General features: G+C 42.9%; 2 protein-coding genes across 2 annotated transcripts; one reads left to right on the top strand and one right to left on the bottom strand.

Moving 5' to 3' along the window:
• Window positions 1–4,712: 4,712 nt before the first annotated feature.
• Window positions 4,713–14,090, bottom strand: six5 (SIX homeobox 5). The gene is made up of 3 exons (XM_086080800.1): window positions 13,396–14,090; window positions 9,930–11,308; window positions 4,713–8,795 (listed from the first exon to the last, which is right to left on the bottom strand). The coding sequence occupies exons 1-3, from the start codon at window positions 14,073–14,075 to the stop codon at window positions 8,116–8,118; spliced, it is 2,739 nt and encodes a 912-aa protein (XP_085936926.1). The 5' UTR covers window positions 14,076–14,090; the 3' UTR covers window positions 4,713–8,115.
• Window positions 14,091–14,753: 663 nt separating this feature from the next.
• On the top strand, window positions 14,754–18,139 carry tbcb (tubulin folding cofactor B). Its single transcript, XM_086080799.1, has 7 exons — window positions 14,754–14,892; window positions 15,356–15,500; window positions 15,598–15,741; window positions 16,747–16,843; window positions 16,961–17,152; window positions 17,409–17,481; window positions 17,565–18,139. Exons 1-7 carry the CDS (start codon window positions 14,843–14,845, stop codon window positions 17,677–17,679), a joined length of 816 nt encoding a protein of 271 aa, XP_085936925.1. The 5' UTR covers window positions 14,754–14,842; the 3' UTR covers window positions 17,680–18,139.
• Window positions 18,140–18,743: the final 604 nt, after the last annotated feature.

Here is an 18,743-nt window from a genome sequence, read left to right as displayed (position 1 = left end):
GGGGTTTTTTTAAAGAAAAAAATATTACAAATTAGGGGCGTCGGGCGATTAAAAATTTTAAACGTAATTAATCGCATGACTTCACTAGTTAACTCACAATTAATAAAAATGTTTATATCTGTTCTAATACAAAAAAAAAATCTAGGTTTTTATACTTTTGTTAACAAAAGTGGGGAAAAATGTTAAACGAGAAATAGTTGAAATGAATTTTTGACGTCTATAGCCGTCAATGGCAGTAAATGAGTTAATGGACTAACGAGGACTGGAGTGAGAAAGGTGCTGTCAACTGGACACCAGCTAAAGATGGACAACCTGCTGTGTCCTAGGTCAAGTATTTCCTCTGCTGCCTTAATGCTATCGGAGTTTGCTTTTTATTTCCATGAACCCTTGACACTACATGCCATGAATATGAGATGCACTATTGAAACGTTTTTACTAGTCAATGTCAAAAACACTGAAATGCATTAGGAAAAATAATGATGGAGCCATTTTACTTGCAAGAATCTGAAAATGTCTCGAAGTCTCACATTTAAGCAGGATTTTCCAAACTGAGCATCACGGCCACAAAATTATTTATTGACCATGAAGCAGGTGCGCCATTTCTTGACTTGTGTTCTTTATCCGTAGTTTTAGTTTCCATAAGCGGTACAGAAAATAAATGGAGGGATCATTTAAGTAGAGGGGACCATGTTGCAATTTTTGGGCGGAGATGAAAAAGTTTAGGGACCATGGGTTATACAGGGTGTCCCGAAAGTCACTATACATTTACTTTTTTTTCTTCTTCTTCTTCTTAAAAAAAAACCCTCTGCTTTCAGCTATCATTTGGACGGACATGACGCCATCAGCATTTGACAGTTTACGTTGGGGGGCAGCATTGCAAAATCGCTGACTGACAAGAAGCACTTCTGTCTGTCATCAGCTGCAGTTATTACTACGGTATTTTATGTTCAGATCGTTACTACCAGAAGTGGGCGCGTCAGTAAATTTTGCCTGTCCCTCTTATCTATTATCCTTATTTTAACCACACTTGTGTAATCGCTAAACTAAAGTTCCTCACCGCTATATTAGAACTGTTGCGCCGATGAAAGCCAAACTGGGTTCACGACGTAAAAAAATATATATAAATATATGAATAATAATCAATATAAAAATATTAAAATAAATAAATAAAATAAAAACAATCGTCCACACATAGCTTTTTGATTGGTGAAATAAAAACGATATTGCGGTTTATGGGACTTTTCCCCAAAAAGTCTTAAAAGCTTTGATTTTATGAATTTGGAAATAACACCTTAAAAGTCTTGAATTTTGATATATGCTGCATGACTTGGCCGTGTCCCATTTCTCAGTGTCATTTAGATTAGCTTGCTAATCAGCAGCCCCGGGTCAAAATTGTTAAAATCTATGGATAAAATATCAATGTCGGTCATTTTATATGTCCCATCTGCAGATTCGTCATACATCAACATTCAACTGCATAACTGTTCCAATTATTAAGACGTGAAGGAAAAGGCTTGTTTACAACTCTCGACTGGCTGCAAGAAAATGTGTTGCTTCACGTGTTTATTTGAATTGTTCCACTTCAATTACCACCACTAATGAGAACACTCCTAGAGCAGGCATTTGCGCAAATCCAAGGAAAGTCTATTTGAACACATCTTCCCAGGCAACAGTATTGTGCTTCCAAACTCTAAAGGATAAGCTGTCAAATGGTGACGGACTTGCGTAATAATAAATGAAATGGATACGAAATGTATAGTACCTTTTGGCTCTCATCATGTACAACCAGTTTTATACCGTATGTACTGTAACTAGTCTGTGTTTAAAGCCTTTGGAGTGCCGGAATGAATTTGAAAAAATAAACTTGATCTGAAAATCAAACTCACTGGAGGCGTTTCATTACAAGTGTCCAAATAAAAAAGGAGAGCAAAGACGTCAGAGCTAACGATAGCATTTTCCAAATAGGCTATTGTTACGATAGCATTGGTGGCTAATTTCCCAAAGCGCACTAGTATTAATTGGGAATCTCTACTAAGACTTGGTGGGTACATCATGGAAGAAAATCACACCCTAGGTCATATAAATGTACTTTATTACATTGTGGTGTAATATAAAAAATAGAATGCATTTAATACAAAAAACAAAACAAGTGATCCCTTTTTAAACACTATCAAATAGTTAATACAATATCTTTGGTGAATGCTGGAGTTCTTTGTGTCAGAAAAGTGAAAACTTCCAGAACAAATAATTGTGCATTAGCCCTCACAGGCTGTCGTGTCAATGCGATTTTTGGTTAGAAATGGCCCGTAAACCACACAAAACATATTTGACATACAATTTCATATTTCCCTTTATCCCTCTAATTTAAATGCTTTATATGATTTGTCCACGCGATACCATTTTTGTTTTAACATTGAAGCCGATGGGTGACCACTTCAAACGTGTGCCCGTCATTTTGGATAATGAAAATGAATATCTGCCTTCCTACAAATAAAACTCAAAACACCGATAGATAAATGAATTTTCAATTAAATGTACAAACAAAAGTATTTTATAAAAAGTCTACACACCCCTGTTCAAATGCAAAGAAAATTGGAATCAAACCAAGAAAATTTGACAACTTTTTTCTGCCAATTTATGTGACCTATAACTTTTCCAACTCAATAGACTGTCATTGCATAAGTGTGCACACCCTCTTATAACTGACATGTGGCTTTCTTCTGAATTAACCAACCACATTCAAACTCGGGGAAAAGCTCACACCTGCCACCATTTTAAGTGCCTCTGATTAGCTCCAAATAAACATTGTAGTAGGCTTTTCTTGACTTATTTTTTTATTTTTTACTATTAGCAGAAAACTGACATTTTGTGCTAACAGTGACTAGTATTTGGAACTGTTCATAATTATGATGGAGTAGTGTTTGTGTCCAGTTTTGAAATTATTTTATCTTGGTTTCATTTTCTTACTATCACAAAAACCTGCCATTTGAACAGGGGGTGTGTAGACTTTTTATACCCACTATGTTGCCATAACAACAACGCACTTAAATGTTTGTTTTTTTCATGTACCATAAATGGCCAAAAGGTCCCACCGCAGACAGTGGAAGGTTCACATGACCATTTGAGACTAAAATTGTAGAAGTTGTTCCGCAATCATTAGGCCCAAAGTGATCACGTGTCCAACCACTGTCACAGCAACACGCTGTAAACATTGTATGAATGAAATGTGCAAAATATACAAATAATACACACAAAAATAATAATAATAATAATAAAACACATTTTTTACCGGAAATAAAAGCCATACATGAACGAGAGTATTGAAAGTCCTGTTGGGTTGCAGACATCTCGAAACATTTTACTCGAAACGTGTAAGCTTTAATATAAGGCACTTATCGTTGTCTTTTAGTGTCATGCAGCATCATGTCAAGTTCAGAAATGTAAAGCTTTCACTGCGCTCCCAAGTTTTTACCAACTGGAGACACTTAAGTGTCCTATGTGTAAAAAATAAAATACAAAAATGCATAGTTAACATTAGAAATGGAGGGCAGTTGTATTATATTTAACCCATTAAGGCCGAGAGCGCGTGACCGCGCTTCTACCGTTAAAGCCGGCAGCGCGTGACCGCGCTTCTCCATTTAAACCCAGGAGAGCGGATATGTTAGTTGGTTTTGTTTCGCCCAATTCTTTTTTTCTAAGAGCTCAGTATTGTTCATTCGGAAATGTCATCATTGCTCTTTTTTTTTTTATTTTTATAAATATATATATATATATATATATTTATTTATTTATTTTTTGTGTGTGTGTGTGTGTGGGTGAGTATGTGTATGTGCGTGCGTGCGTGCGTGCGTGCGTGTATTTGTTAGCTCACCAGAAAACCTATTAGAAAAAATCCCATACCGTTCACCTAAACCGAACACCAGGAGACCCGAGGGGACCAAAGAAAACCAAGGAAGGTGAAATCCAGCACCGACCAGACACCCCCCACCAGAACTCCTCCCCAGCCCAAGAAAGATCCAGACCCCAACAAATCCAAAAAACATAAGATCAGGGAGGCCTCAAGAGACCAAAGGAGAGACCGACAAAAGGAAGGAAGGACAGACGAAGCCGCGTGAGATCCGCAGACACCAGCCTCCACCGATTCAATAACCTGAGGAGGAAACAGATTGTGTCTGAGTTTCGGTAGATGCTGGTGTGGTGGATCTGGCATGCATGAAAATCTCCACCAAAGAGGGGAGCCGACGACCCCCGCCGGAACAGAGCAAGCGCAACACCTCAGGGCCCCCCAGGCCGCGGCAGCGCCAAAGGACGACCCCCGGGCCCCGCCAGGGCCACCGGCCGGAGAGCAAACCCAGGAGCAGGAGCGCCCCCCGCCCCAACACGGCCCGCAGCAGCAGGACGGGGCACCGCAGGCCCACCAGGCACCCCAACGGCCCCCAACCCCCCCCCCCCCCCCACGACCCCCGCCCCCCATCCACCCCAACCCAGCCCCAGCCGCCCCCCAGACACCCCCCACCCCCAGCACCCCCCACCCCGCAACCCCCACCACCGCCCCCCCCCCCCAACAAAGCAGCCGCCCCCCCGACCAACCGGCAGCCCCCCAACCCCCGACCCCGGGGACCACCCGCACCCAGGCACCGGCGCCGAAGAGGGGCCGGGCAGCGGAGCGTAGAGGGCAGCCGCGCCCACCCCACCCCCCGCCGTGTGGAAGGACGGAACACCGGGGGCAGAAGGGGGAGATGGGGGCACCGGAGGGCGGCCGACACCCCCGAACCCCAGGCCCAGCGGGGGAAGGCCCCGGTCGTCACCCCAGCGTTCTTTGTGAAAACACGGACAGGGGACCGCAGCACTGCTCTATACTGCGGCCCCCAACCGATGGCACCCCCACAAGCCCCCCCCCCCCCCCACACACACACAAGTTGTGTGGTGTATTAAAATTGGAGGGGAGTTGTAGGGTGAAGACGGTGTTTCCACCCTACCCCACCCACCAAAGTGTGTTATGTGCCCTACATGTCTATAAAAGTGTATTGTGCAAACCTAGTGTAGTGAGTTAAGAGGAGTGACCAGCGGGGCCCAATTCTTGATTTCTTAGTCGATGAAATGAATCAGAATATGCACAGGAGGGTGACGTGATTAACGACGGCGCGGGAGGAATTTGAATCAGTGTAAGGAGTCGACAGTGACATAATTGTTAAGAAATATGTTTGTAGACAATGAAGAAAATTATCACGGCTTTGTAACGGAATGGATAACAAATAATTACCACAAGATCCCTCGAGTTAATCACAACTGCGCTCCAGTGTTGAAGGTAAATATATTTGGAGTTTTATACCCGCAGATGCGACATTTGTTTGTTGATAAAAAAAAATATATATATATATATATATATATATAAATGGCTTATAATAATTATTTTTAATATTGTTGAATTTCCAGGAGAACTTCAGGTTTTCGGGGGTGACTCAAGTCACCCTAAAGCGGCATGTTTTGCCAAGCGTTTTAGGCCTTAATGGGTTAAGTGGTAAATTCAGCTCAAAATACAACTGCACGTCCCTGAAAGCTTTAAAAAACATAACTAAAGTGTTTCACATAAAAATCCGGACTCCTTGGTAGTACATCATACATTAAAAAAAATAAAATAATGGACATCAGCCAACATTCAACTATTTCAAGACCTGTGCCTTTCCCAGATGGTCTGGTGAATAGTTTACTGCGTTGCCTCCAAAACTAACTAGGACCGCACTGCCAACAAAAGCCACACATCCACAATGCAAGTGGAGCGAAACATTCGGACCAGATGCGAGAACAAACGAGGTTGTAATCATTCCTTGCGCAGTATCAGCCAATAATATTTCTATTAGCAGGTTTTCAAAGTGTGAGATGCCAAACAACTGTTTCAGGGGAAGCGCAGCATCTTGAAAAAATATGAAGAAAGAATACAATAAATTATTGTGTAGGTACTGATACGCCCCAGACCTTTTGAGATTGCTCGTTGCCTCACGTCTAAAGTGACAAGAATTTGTATAGTAAACATGCAACGGTACGTTATCACTGGCCTCTCTTTTATGCTTCATTCGCAGGAAGCTCGATTGGAAGGTTTTCTCTAATAAGCTGCAACATCTGGCGTTCCTACATTGTTAAAGGGGAAGTCAACCTTAAACATTTGTTGACAATCTTATATGTGACCTCATTAGTCTAAACATGACATTCTAATTATTTCACATTTTCGGAATATGAGTTATGCAGCAAAATCCATCTATTTTTAGCCATCTCGGGGGGTGGGGGGGTGGGGGTGCAATTTTGTCACTTGATGTCAACTAAGATGACATCAATGTTTCTCAGTGCTCGGGCAACGACCAATCAACAGCTCACCTGTTTTCTGAAGCGCAGCTGTGATTGGCTGTTACCTGAGATCTGAGTAACTGTGATGTCATTTTCACTCGACAAAGTGGTGAAATGGCCGCCCGCCTTTTCATATTGATTAAAAACTGCTGAATTGTACTGCTTAACTCATATTCCACCAATGCTGCATTCACACCAAAACCGAAAAGGCGATCTGGAACACTTCCTTCGCTAGCGTTTCACCGCGAGTTTTTTGGAACGATTGCCGCTCATTAATGCATTCGCGCACACCAAAGAGGAGGAGGCGTGTCCCTTGGTGAACATAAAGCTACTACTACTTCCAACTTCTTTCCTGGGACTATACAGCCGGAGAACTATTTTCTCTAGCAGGGCCAATTTTGAGGTACGTGATAGCACTTCCGCTATTTTAGTGGCAATCCGGCGGTCGGCAGTTGCGCTAAATAGCTTAGGCATGGATGATAAACACTGCTGCTACCTCGGTACAGTTCAACAGCAAATAAATACACTTACAAGCACTTGTATGCTACTTCCTTGCTTACCATTCGGTCGCGGCTGGCCGTGTTGCGCTCGGGGTGACAACAGAGAGGACGCCGTGTGTGACATAGCCGGTACTCGACACGGATTGGCTACAAGGCAAAATGCGAAAAACTTTTTTTTTTAAACTTTGACGAACATGCGAGTGTGCGGATTTTCGTCACGAATGTGCCGGTTTCGCTGCGCTGCACCGCGACCCAGTTGTCCAAATGCGTCCTTTGCACCGCCTCACGCACTTTCGTTCCGGTCCGTGCAAAGTTCAAATACGCCGCCAAAATGGTTTTGGTGTAAATGCAGTATAACACAACATTAACCAAAATACCATATTTTAGACTAGTGGAGCTGCATAGAACATATTGTCCCAAAAATTTTTTTGGGGGGTTGACTTGCCCTTTAAGTCTGACCGTCTTAGAAAGCGGACTTGCGCAAACAGCTTTCATGTAAAGAAGATACCGGTTTCGGTTCATACTGGCAGCCATTTAATTTGAAATGTCTCATCTATCGAGTCAATTTGTGGAGGAACTCTTAACGCGTTATGTTTCCCTTCACCTGGCGATTAGTGGGTCTTAAACGTAGGTGGCCAAATCATGCCTAATTAAAATTAAACTGCGCTAATAAACTAACCACCAGAGGGTGCTGTAACTGCATAAATGAAAATCAACCCGTTTTTTTTAACATGTAATGTAACAAGAGTATTGTGGCAGTGTTCGCGATATTGCTGTTATTGTTACATCCCTAGTATAATTTAAGGTTCACGGAGCGTAGAAATAACTGGTAGATAGTGGGGAGGCTCACACTTTGAAAAGCTCTGTTCTCGAAACTCCAGAATTTTCTGTCAACATTAGGATGTTGACTTTGGTGTAACTGGTGTAGGATGGCTTCAATCTCAGACTGTAGGTCACATACCTATGTGAATGTAAGTCTTTTCGTCCCCTGTCAATAACTGGCGACCAATACAGGATGTAGTCTGCCTTTCGCCCAAAGTCACTTGGGACAGACTCCAGAGCTTTCACGTGACCTGAAACTGGGTAAGCGGTAGAAAATGGATGGATGTCACGTCGTCCATTAAAGCTGCAGAAAATTCATCTTCTAAGTGCCAGCTGAGGCTGTGATGGTCGTACAAGAATGAACAGGTCAAGAAGATAAACTAACAGGCACCATTTCATTGTTTTTGGAGAGTTGTGATAGTTTTTTTTCAAACGTGGTAAGTAAACAAGTCTACAAGCCCAGCTCATCATCCACAGGGACTGACTGAAGCTGAGTCAGAATCTTGGTGTCCCCGTCAATCTCTTCGGGATGCCCCAATGGGGAGTTGATGTCCTGCTCTGGAGACGAGCTCCCCAGAAGTAGCGCCTCCCCACCCGGTAGGCCCAACAGAGCTGGATCTACAGGTAGGTCCCCCTTCCCTCGCCCATCAAACAGAGTCAGACCAGCCGAGGTGGAAAGAGGTAAGGGGCTCCAGGCCGGCTGGGACAACTGGAGGTTGGGCGTCAAACCCCCTCCGTACATGGGACTGAGGGTGAGCATGCTCTCCGGAGAGAGCGCGTTTGCTACAGTAAGGGCCACTGACGGCTCCAGCGCAGTCGACGAGGAAACTGCAGGATTCTGGGTGGTTGCACTTCCAGTTTCTGCGGTGTAGTACGGAGCGGGCGGATTGAGAAAGTGGAGTGGAGGTGTTGCTGGGACATGGGTGGGCTGTTCTGGTGTGGTCGAAAGCTGGGACGTTACCGGGACACATGAAGGGGTGAGACCAAGGCTCATGCCATTGGTGGGAAGGGCGGAAAGGTCAGGAACTGGTTTCAGAGGCAAACCGGTAAATTGAAAGCCAGCCGGAATGGTCAGAATCAGCTTCCCTTGTTGGACACTCAAGTAGGGGCTTGGACCCAGAAGAAGGTTGCCTACCACAGATGTACATCATAGAATACATGGTTAGCAATATTAACATTGTTAACATTATTACTTGTACAAATTGTTTGTGAAGGACTGAGGAAATGATGTCGCCAAAGAACTAAGTGAACTGATCACCAAAGCAATTAAAGATTGAACCTAAACTGTACTACAGTGGAACTTCAATTCGATCCACAGACCCCGGATTCAATGGACTGAAAATAGTCTCCAGTCCACTCATAACGTCTCTTTGTACAGTACTTAAGTCTGTTAATTCCAGAATTGGCCACAATTTGCCTCAACGCCAGTAAACGGCGTTGTGGTCACATGTTTCTGGCAAACAGACTTCACAGTTGACTAGAGCAGGCTAAATACGACATCAATGCAGCGGCCATGTTGGCAGGGACGACTTGACCATCAAAACAAATCAATGTATGGACAGACATGGCGGCCATGTTAGCAGGGAAGAGAGTCCCTTCAAATGCCACGTACAGCGTGGATGTTAGCTTAGCATCCAGCATAGCCACGTACTTTCACCTTTTGAAAAAAAAAAAAAGAGGGTCTTTCGATTTGTAACATTTGGCTCTATCGGATGAGCCCTTCCCCAAGTCCGTTAAATTGAGGTTCCTCTGTAAAACATTTACAGGTGAACTTAATCAAATTTTGGGAATGAGCATATCCTCTAGCAAGTTCTTTGGGATCATTGTCCCATCATTGCATTGATGTTCTCGAAGAGAAAAAGTAATGATAGTCGGAATTAATTCTATTTTTATGACAGGAAAATTAATCGCACATCTGTCCTGAGCTAGCTGTATATTTTGGTCTCTGAGTTCAAATCTTTGGGCGAAGGTACTGCTATTTAATCTCACAGCGTTCACGCAACACACATCGTCACTATCTGATGAAAACCATGGATCTCCACAACAAAACATGCAACTATTCACTTTGTGTTGAAGGACTGCGGCCATAAAAGCTACTGCCTTTACAACAAGGTACTACAGCGAATGAAGAACATCATGTTTTAAGCAAAGAATTTAGCCTAAATGTATCGTCTTGTATTATTCTTAACATGAACATTCAGGACAACTCTGCTTAAACAATAAAAGTATCTAACTGAATGATCCCAGAATTGCGCAGATACCTACCAGGGGTAACATTTGTTGGGGGGCCCACATTCTGAATGGGTCTCAGTTGGTTTATCCTGAGAGGACTTTGATTGATCCCGCCTGCCGCTGGAGCCAGGATCTGCCAAGGCACTCCAGCTGAGGTCACCGACAGGGATGGACTGGCAGGAACCACCTGGGGAAATGATATGGCGGACGACGTCTGGATGGACGAGACCGGCACCAGCTGGGGCACAGATAGGGGGAGTATCTTTGCAGGTGCGGTGGATTTCGCCTGTGGCATTGGAACGACTTGTGTTGGGGAGGAGATAGCAATGACCTGCGGCGTTTGGTGTTTAGCAGGTGAGTTGATGCTTTGGGCTCCCAGTTGGTGCGTCACTTGCTGTGGGAGAGGAGTACTCTTTACCTGTGAGATGGACACGATGGTTGTAGAGCCATCAGCCAAGGGTGTAGAAGCATCCAGCTGCCTACCCGTTGTAAGAAGGCCTTGGAAGTTGACGGTTGGTGATTTGAGAGGTGAAACCGGGACCAGCTGTGGACGTTGGGACACCTGTGCTACGGGAGAGTGCTGAACCAACTGAGATACTGGTATTCCCTGGATGGAAGGCACAACCTGGGGCAAGGAGAAGACCTGAGGGCTTGAGTTACTGGAGTTGACCAGTGGGCTGGAAGGGTTTATCTGATGGGCTGAACTGGCAAAGACGACATATTCCCCTTGCTGACTCGGGAGGGGCAAGGCAGGGCTCGAGATGGGCAAGGTTGGGAGGGCCTCCTGGCACTGAGGGGTTTGTGTAAGAACCAGCGAAGGAAGGCTGGTTGGCGGCGAGGGCGACAAAGACAAAGCGGAGCAAGCTGGCTGGCTGCTTTCTTGCTTTATAATGTCTTCCGGCACAGCGATGAAATCCATCGTATTGCTAGTTTGGCTCTTGGATGGCGCGGGAAGAGTGATGACTGAGGTTGGGTTAGAAACCGGCAAGGTGTTAGTGCTAAGCACAACTGCTGGAAGACTGTTTGTCTTTGTGACCATGGGCGAAACCTGATGATCTGCCAAGGAAACTGACTGTTGCAGACCCTCTGATTTGGCTAGAACCCTGTTCAGTATCAAAGGGGAGCTGGCCACCTGACTCAGGGTGACTTTCTGGCCATCCCCCAAGCTCAGCCCGTTGATGATGACACCAGCGCCGGTACCGGAGATGAGGGGATTGCCGTTGAACAGTAACGGTTGGGAAGCTGTAAGGAAGCCGCCGGAGCCATTGACAATGAGCTGACCTGCCGAGGCGCAGTTGACTGCCGAGAGCGAGATGACAGAGGCCTTGGAGTTGGCGGGCCCGTCCGCTTTGTCCGGGATTTCATCCATGGTGCTCGCTTCATCCTCACTGCTGTGGTTTCCATCAGACTCACTGAAACACCACAGGAATAAACAATGTACTTTATTAATACGGCATGGATTGAAAAAAACAACAAGACTTAAAAAAAAAAAAAAAAAGTTAATTTTTGCATTCTCTCTAGTTTTCAAAATGTCGACGATAAATGTACTAACCGCATCCGTATAAATCTAAGTTGTCTCTATTTCAGCTTCACATGGAAATTAATTTGCCATCCAAATTAAATAACTGAACTCAATAAGGACTACACATGAATTGCAAATCATGGACTATTTTTTTATCAACGGGCAAAATTCCTCTATTTGTGCAAAATCGTAAATAATTGTTTTTGTAAATAGCTCTTTTTGTAAAGATTTCAATAGAATGAACTTCATGCCATGTTTTGCCAACTCTAACACTACATAGAAGATATCTACTAGAAATATTAAACATGCAATATTTATCAACGTCTTAAGTCATATTATTCGGTACATCATCTCTCTTTTCAACCATTTTCTGTAGCACTGGTCCTCTTCAGAACTGTAAGGCGGACGCGTTAACCCCTAGGCCTCTAATAATATTCAAGACAAGAGATGTAACATTCTGCCTGTACAACACATTAGGAAAAAAAAAACTTTAAGTATAATGCAGTGAACTAACCACAATAATACGATCAAAGGTGGATTTTCTGATGCAGGTCTCATTAGATTGTGAACTACGTTGCTTATGAAACTAGTTTGGATCTTTCTTGGCTGCAGGTTTTGGGAAAGTACTTATCTTACAGATCACCACAAAAACCTTCAATAATAAGATAAGGTTGCTCTTATCTGTTCACACCCCACATCTTTTACATGGTGTAATGCATTGTTTACTAATTGACCTTGGCATGTTAGTAAACAAGAGACGCTAGGGATGGTGAAAAGCTATCGACTACCACTGAACAGAAAACTATGACAAACTATCATATGAAGTTTATGCTGTTGAAAATGACTTTACTTATAGTTATGTCTTACCATTCTTTTTTTTTTTTTACCAAAGTTTAGCACATGTTATCACTTTAGTCAATACACGTTGGGTTAATTGTGTTTTCATTATTGAAAGAAGGGGAAAAATACAATATGTTCTATGTGCCCCATTAGTCTAAACACGGCCTTCTGATTAATATTGTGGTTGTGTGAATATGAATTAAGCGGCAAAATCCACCGGTTTTGATCTATTTCGGGAGGGGGGGGGGGGGGCAGCCATTTTGCCACTTGCGGTCAACTGAAAATGACATCACAGTACCAAAGAGCTCAGCTGGCGGATGTGACATGATGAAACCCAGAAAACAGGTCAGTTGTGATTGGTCGTTACATGAGCCCTTGGGCATTATTTATGTCATTATAAGTCAATGGCAAAATGGCCGCCCCCTGAGATGGATAAAAAGTTCTATCCAAATTTCAATCCCTTTATAGAAAAACAGGACAATATTTCAAATTAATACAGCTAAAAATGCACAAACATTATTGATTGAGTTACTGGATCTAAAAGATCTTTTTTTGTGACCAGCAATGAATGACATTGATCGACATATTCTGATGATGTACTTTACCACAGAAATTGGCTGATCACAATTGGAGCAGTACTACTGCTTAAGTACTGTACAGTTCAGTTGTATTGCTTGTTTTTAAACATTTTTATTTATTAAAGTATTTGTATTACTATTTTCCTATACGCAGTGTTGATGTTAAAACGGCCTAATGTTAAAGTGGCTTACAGTATTAAACATACTTTTTAGGAATGAAACCCTCTGTACAATATTTGAACACTAGTCCTTCAGGCTGCAGCTTTTTTTTCTTTCTTTAAACAGTATAAAATGTTTTCTTACAAAACATTCCTTTTTCTATTGTCATATAATGTGTGTGCCAGTCACAGCAGAGCGTTTTTCAGCACACTTAAACCATGACGCTTCTCACATTTCATAACAAAGCAACACGCTCTGCTGTCACCTCCTCAAACGTGCGTGGATCGACTTAAGTCGGGCGGGCTTTGTTTACATACAGGAACAAATGGAGGTCAACAAAAGGGAGGTGTAACTCCACTCGAATTCAACACTGTGGGTTCGTGTACATGCATGTTCTTGCCTTTTACAATGCGTCCCAGGCGGGGTTCTGTCCCTCTGCCGCCGGTTCTTGAACCAGTTGCTGACCTGCGTGAGGGACAGCCCGGTGACTTTGGCCAGGTTCTTCTTCTCGTCCGGCGTGGGGTACCTGTTGCTCTTGTAGCACTCCTTTAGAGCGTTGCGCGACTTCTCCTTGAAGCAGTACACCGTCTCCTCGCCGTCCCAGATGGTCTTGGGCAGCGGGAACTTCTTCCGGAGCCGGTACTTGTCCACGGCGCCCAGGCTGCGGCCGCGGGTCCTCTCCGCCTCCTTGTAGCGGGCTCTCAGGTAGAGGTCCTGCAGGAAGACGTGGTTGCACGGCTGGAAGTCGTGGCTCTCCAACAAAGCGTAGAGTTCCTTGAAGTGCTCCCGGTGGAACGCCACCAGAGCCTGGGCCTTGAGCAGGGTCTCGTTGCCACGTAGCAGCTCGGACGAGGGATGGATGGTGGAGAGGAATCTCCACAGGCGATCCACATTGCCCGCCTGAAGGAGGGCCTCGCACAGGCACGAGATTTGCTCCGTGGAAAAACTCACCGCGGAGAGCTGGAAAGTTTGGAGCAGGCGTTCGGCGACTTGCTCCGCGTCTTTCTCGTCCTCCGCGGCGGTTGGCTCCTCTGCGCTATTGTCGGATTGTTCTGTGGACTCCAGAGACAAGGAAGCCATTTTTCACTTGAACTTTTTTTCCCTTCCTCCTCCTCCGCCTCCTCGCTCCCCTTTCTCTCCTACACCAGTGGAGCCGAGCGTGACAACTTGGCGAGGACGCGCCCCCTTTTCGCCCCTCAGCAAGCCCGACAAACGTTAGTAAATAAGATTGTAAATCATTTATCCACCCTCTCTGGTTGTATTTCATTAGCTGAAGTGTATTTATAAATTCGTGTTCGTCTGTTCCTGTTTTTGTTGGTTTTGCATAAAAAAAACGATTTGCATCCACTTCGCTTAGCATTTTTCCAATTTATTCGGTGTTTTTGCAAAAAAAATATTGAAGTCTTGAGACGTCATGTGTTGTTTGTTTTAAATCTACCACAAAATCCCCGTTTTATGTCATCTATTTTATATGGCATTAACCTATGTCGTGTGTATGTTGTCAAGTTAATTAAAAAAATCTTGTGGAAATATTAAATCAGGAAAAGCTAAAACTTTTTTCGGTTGGTTTAGGTTTACGAGTACAGTATTGGGGAGCGCCACCGTGTGACATTTTCGATTATTACAGTTCTCTACTCTCATTGGTTGTCAATATGACAACGTGGGCGGGTTTTTGTGCCACTTCCGCCACATTTCAAAGGCCATTGGTCCAACTGATTATGCTCTGATCTGATGGGTTGCCCTGATCTGTCGGGGCAGGTACAGAATGGCGGAAGGCGGAATTGTCATTGCCAGGCCAGCAAGCAAGCAAGCAAGCAAGCACCGAACAACAGGCGGCGAAACATCGCATGGGAAAATACAACAACGAACGTTCATCAGTTTTGATTTACTATACAACGTAAGCGTGGGTACACTCAAAAGGAGCATATTTGCAAGTAATTGTCGTTAAATGTATACCTTTTGTGCATCTTCAGTGTTTCTTTGTTGCCGATGGAAGCCACCCAAGTAGCTAACGCATCCTGTGGCTACATGATTTACGGTTAAATATAAACAATAACAAAATGTAGAATAAGTACGATCACAACTATAGTCGCATGTGATAAACTATTTGTGACGTTTGTAAATACAAGACAGTGAAAGCATGCAGTAAAAGTTAAAAGAGCTAACTCGCAGAAGTAGGCGTTGTCATTCTTGTTGTTACTAATCATTCCGTTACATGGAGACAGGAAATCATGGTTATCAAATTTTACGGGTAGTTTCTATGCCATGTGTATTGCTTGATTTGCTATGAAGTATTTTATTATTTTGCCAATGTATCTAGATTTAATTACAATATTTTCTTATACTATATTTCTAACCAGCAATCGTGTCCAAGCAGTCAAGAAGATGGATGATTCAATAAGTGTTATCACCAATCCTTCTGTTAACGTGCGTCTTACGACCACCATATCTTCTTTTGAGGTGACAAAAAGGTTTGATAGAGGCATTTCCATTGCAGAACTGAAGGTAAGCCTATACCTATAAATGTGCCTCAAATTATCTGTCACCTAACATCCTCAACTGTGTTAATTATTTCTGTTTTTATTTAAAAAAAAAAATTAAGGGCAAACTGGAGATGGTGGTGGGTGCTCCCGCCTCCAGCATGGATCTAGAGTTGTTCAGCACGTCTGATACGTTGTTGCAGAAGCTGGACAACGACAACGCTTTGCTGGGCTCTTATCCTGTGGATGACGACTGCAGAATACATGTATGTACGGGGCTGGGATTTGGTTCCAGTGGTTGAGCTGGAGAGACAGAATAGAGGGACAGAGGATAAATTGAGAGAGAAAACAGGAAAGAGGGGTTGAGTGACTGAACAAACAACCCACCCGGGCTGCTGGCCAGGGCAACTCTTGGAGCGCGACATTGGTGTAACATCCTCTCTATAAAAGCAGGCCAGTATAATCACAGATTTACCACACTTAATTTTCTGCTATTTTCTGCTTTTGTATTAATTGTCACTGTTCAATAAGGCCCAAGAACTTGTGGTGAAACTGTTGTTATTTTACTGTATTCTATTATTTTGAAGGCCTGACTTTTGACAGGATGTGTTACAGAGATGTTGCCCAAGTGTTGGCGAGCAGACCAGGAGGATTATTGCTTTGTTGTTTATAAGGTTTATTTTTATGAATCCTAGGGCATACAAAAATAAGGTTTCACTCTAGTTTATTTTATTAATATGATAATAATTGCCTTTTGGTATTTTTTGTATTCATAACTATTTTAATGTTATTAATATTTTAGTCATTTACAACATATTGTTTAACCAATTATTTAATGAGATATAATATGAAATAAATAAAAAGTGAGTACATTTTATTCAGCTAATTTTAGGGCGAGGGGGGACGCAGCTAAATGAATATAACAAATAAAACAGCAATGTTGATAATCTGATTAAAGAATGGAGTAAACCATATGTGAAATACCCAAAACAACAAAAATCGAAACCAAAATAAGTGCGATAATAAAACGTTGTATGTATCCTGGGGGAAAAAAGGTGTCCGTTATGTTTTTTTTAATGAGCTGATGAGATTTTGGGTGATGCAAATTATTACAATAATCCTAATTTCCACTTTCTCCTGCTCAGGTTTTAATTCATGACCACGTAGCTGCATTAGCTTTCAACGTGTAGCTCAAGTGTTTTCCATTTTGTCTACCTGAAGATAAAACATATTTGTAAAATGTAAATACTGTATCTAGTTTTCCTCTTCAGGTTATTGATCGAAGTGGGGGCCAGTTGGGAGAGTTTACCGACGTCAGCAAAGTGGAGAAGTTTGTTATGTCCAATGAGTCTTACGAAAAGAGAGGAGGCAAGTGAGCTTTCTCACTAAGAACACATCTCAGCCGACCTTATAGCCTGTTTCACGAAAAGATCACCATAATTAGTACATCAGAGCCATAACAGATCAATTGTTTATCCACTTCAGAGACGGCGAGATCCTTCATGAAGAAGCAGTGCCTTGGCCGTTACAATGAGGAAGAGATGGCCAGGAAGAAAGCTGAGAGTGCTGCGAAGGAGGAGGAGCAGAAGGCGGCCGCTGAAGCCATTTCCGTGGGCGACCGATGCCAAGTCCAAGTCCCTGGGCAGCCCACAAAGCTTGGCACTGTCATGTTTGTTGGTAAGGCCACATATACATGTTTTTATCGCGATTTTTACCCTTCTCGACCAAGAAGGTCAAAAACTCATCAGTCTTACAAGATTAGACTTTTGAGATATTTTAAGAGTGGATTTGTCACGATAATAAGAGTCCAAAAAGTGTCAGGGCCCACAATCTTAAATACTAAATCTGTTCAGTATTTATGACCCCTTTGTTGTCAGCTGTTTTATAGCACGTTATGAAGGTTAGCACCTATTTTTGCTTGTGGTATTTCCAGGCACAACAGATTTCAAGCCAGGCCATTGGGTGGGTGTCAAGTACGACGAGCCATTGGGGAAGAACGATGGCAGGTTGGAGTGCCGTTCTGCACGCATTCAGCACACCTGGTTTGTTGTCCTTTTGCCGAATTTGACTCTTTTCGATTTGTCTGCAGTTGCGAGGGGCAGCGCTACTTTGAGTGTGAGAAGAACTACGGGGCGTTCGTCAAGCCGCTGAACGTGACTGTGGGAGACTTCCCAGAGGAGAATTACGGTTTAGATGAGATGTAGGACTGCGACGTATCGACACTGTCGATAACTCATTTGCTTTTTCAAGAAGGCATGAACCACAAACAGTGGACGTTTGAGATGACAGCTTTTTTTTGGGGGGGAGCTTGAAGTTTCTCATATTCTTGCCAATGTACGCTCTTGGTTATGCAGAATGTGGTTGCGCATGGGATTCTATACATTACTTCCTTGTGTGCTTCAGATGTAGCTGTTAAATCACATCATTGAAAAAATGTACCTATCTTTCTTATCCTTGGCTTCATTCATACCAGTGCGTATAAAAGGTGTTCTCTACATACTGTATGTGCAAACGAGTGTGTACAACAGAAAGATATTTGTTTCCAAACAATATTTGTGTGTAAAGTAATTCCGCATACATCAAGTCTCCATGTACACACATTGTGTATTTCCTATTATTTTTATATGAATGAATTCCTCTCATTGAAAAAGTTTGCACTCTCAACATGTGTTGTGGTTTTATTGGACTTGTGCAATGGAAATCTTAAATTTAGCTAAATGATTAATAGGCAAGAATTAGCGCCCGCATGCTGGAAATGGCTGTTTCTTAGTGTTTTCATGTGTAAATGATGGCAGGTCACACCTCTGTTGTCAAAATCAGCCAGATTGCCATAGCTTTAACACAATGGACTTGGATAGTTAAAATGAAGGCACGTAAGGAACACGTTGTCACAATTATAATTGGGTGTAATTTAAACACAGTAATAAGGAACCATTTCCCTACTCATAAATCGCTCGGACTGTGATGACTTGAGATACTGCACGTGTTGAATTCATTACATGACAATGCTCAAAATGCTCATCTCGCAAATCCTCTTTACCCATCAAAATGAATGGAAATGCAATTATTCCTTTCCAGCCTCCGACCAACAATAAGTATCTTATTTAGAAACACTATAAGATTGTATTTTATAAAAACCTACATACAGTACACAATTAAATGGAATGTGAAGAAATGAAATGCTTTTAAAACATTTTTAACTTTAATTCAATGGACATTGTGCTGCTCCCTCTCGTGTGCTAGCCTTGATTACCGCACCTAAAGTCTG

The sequence above is a fragment of the Leptonotus elevatus genome, chromosome 7, assembly GCF_054856555.1.
Source record: "Leptonotus elevatus isolate MCC_2025b chromosome 7, RoL_Lele_1.0, whole genome shotgun sequence".
In the NCBI taxonomy this organism is placed as follows: domain Eukaryota; kingdom Metazoa; phylum Chordata; class Actinopteri; order Syngnathiformes; family Syngnathidae; genus Leptonotus; species Leptonotus elevatus.
The sequence above is the reverse complement of the archived record's forward strand: the minus strand, read 5'-3'. Positions and strand labels throughout refer to the sequence as shown.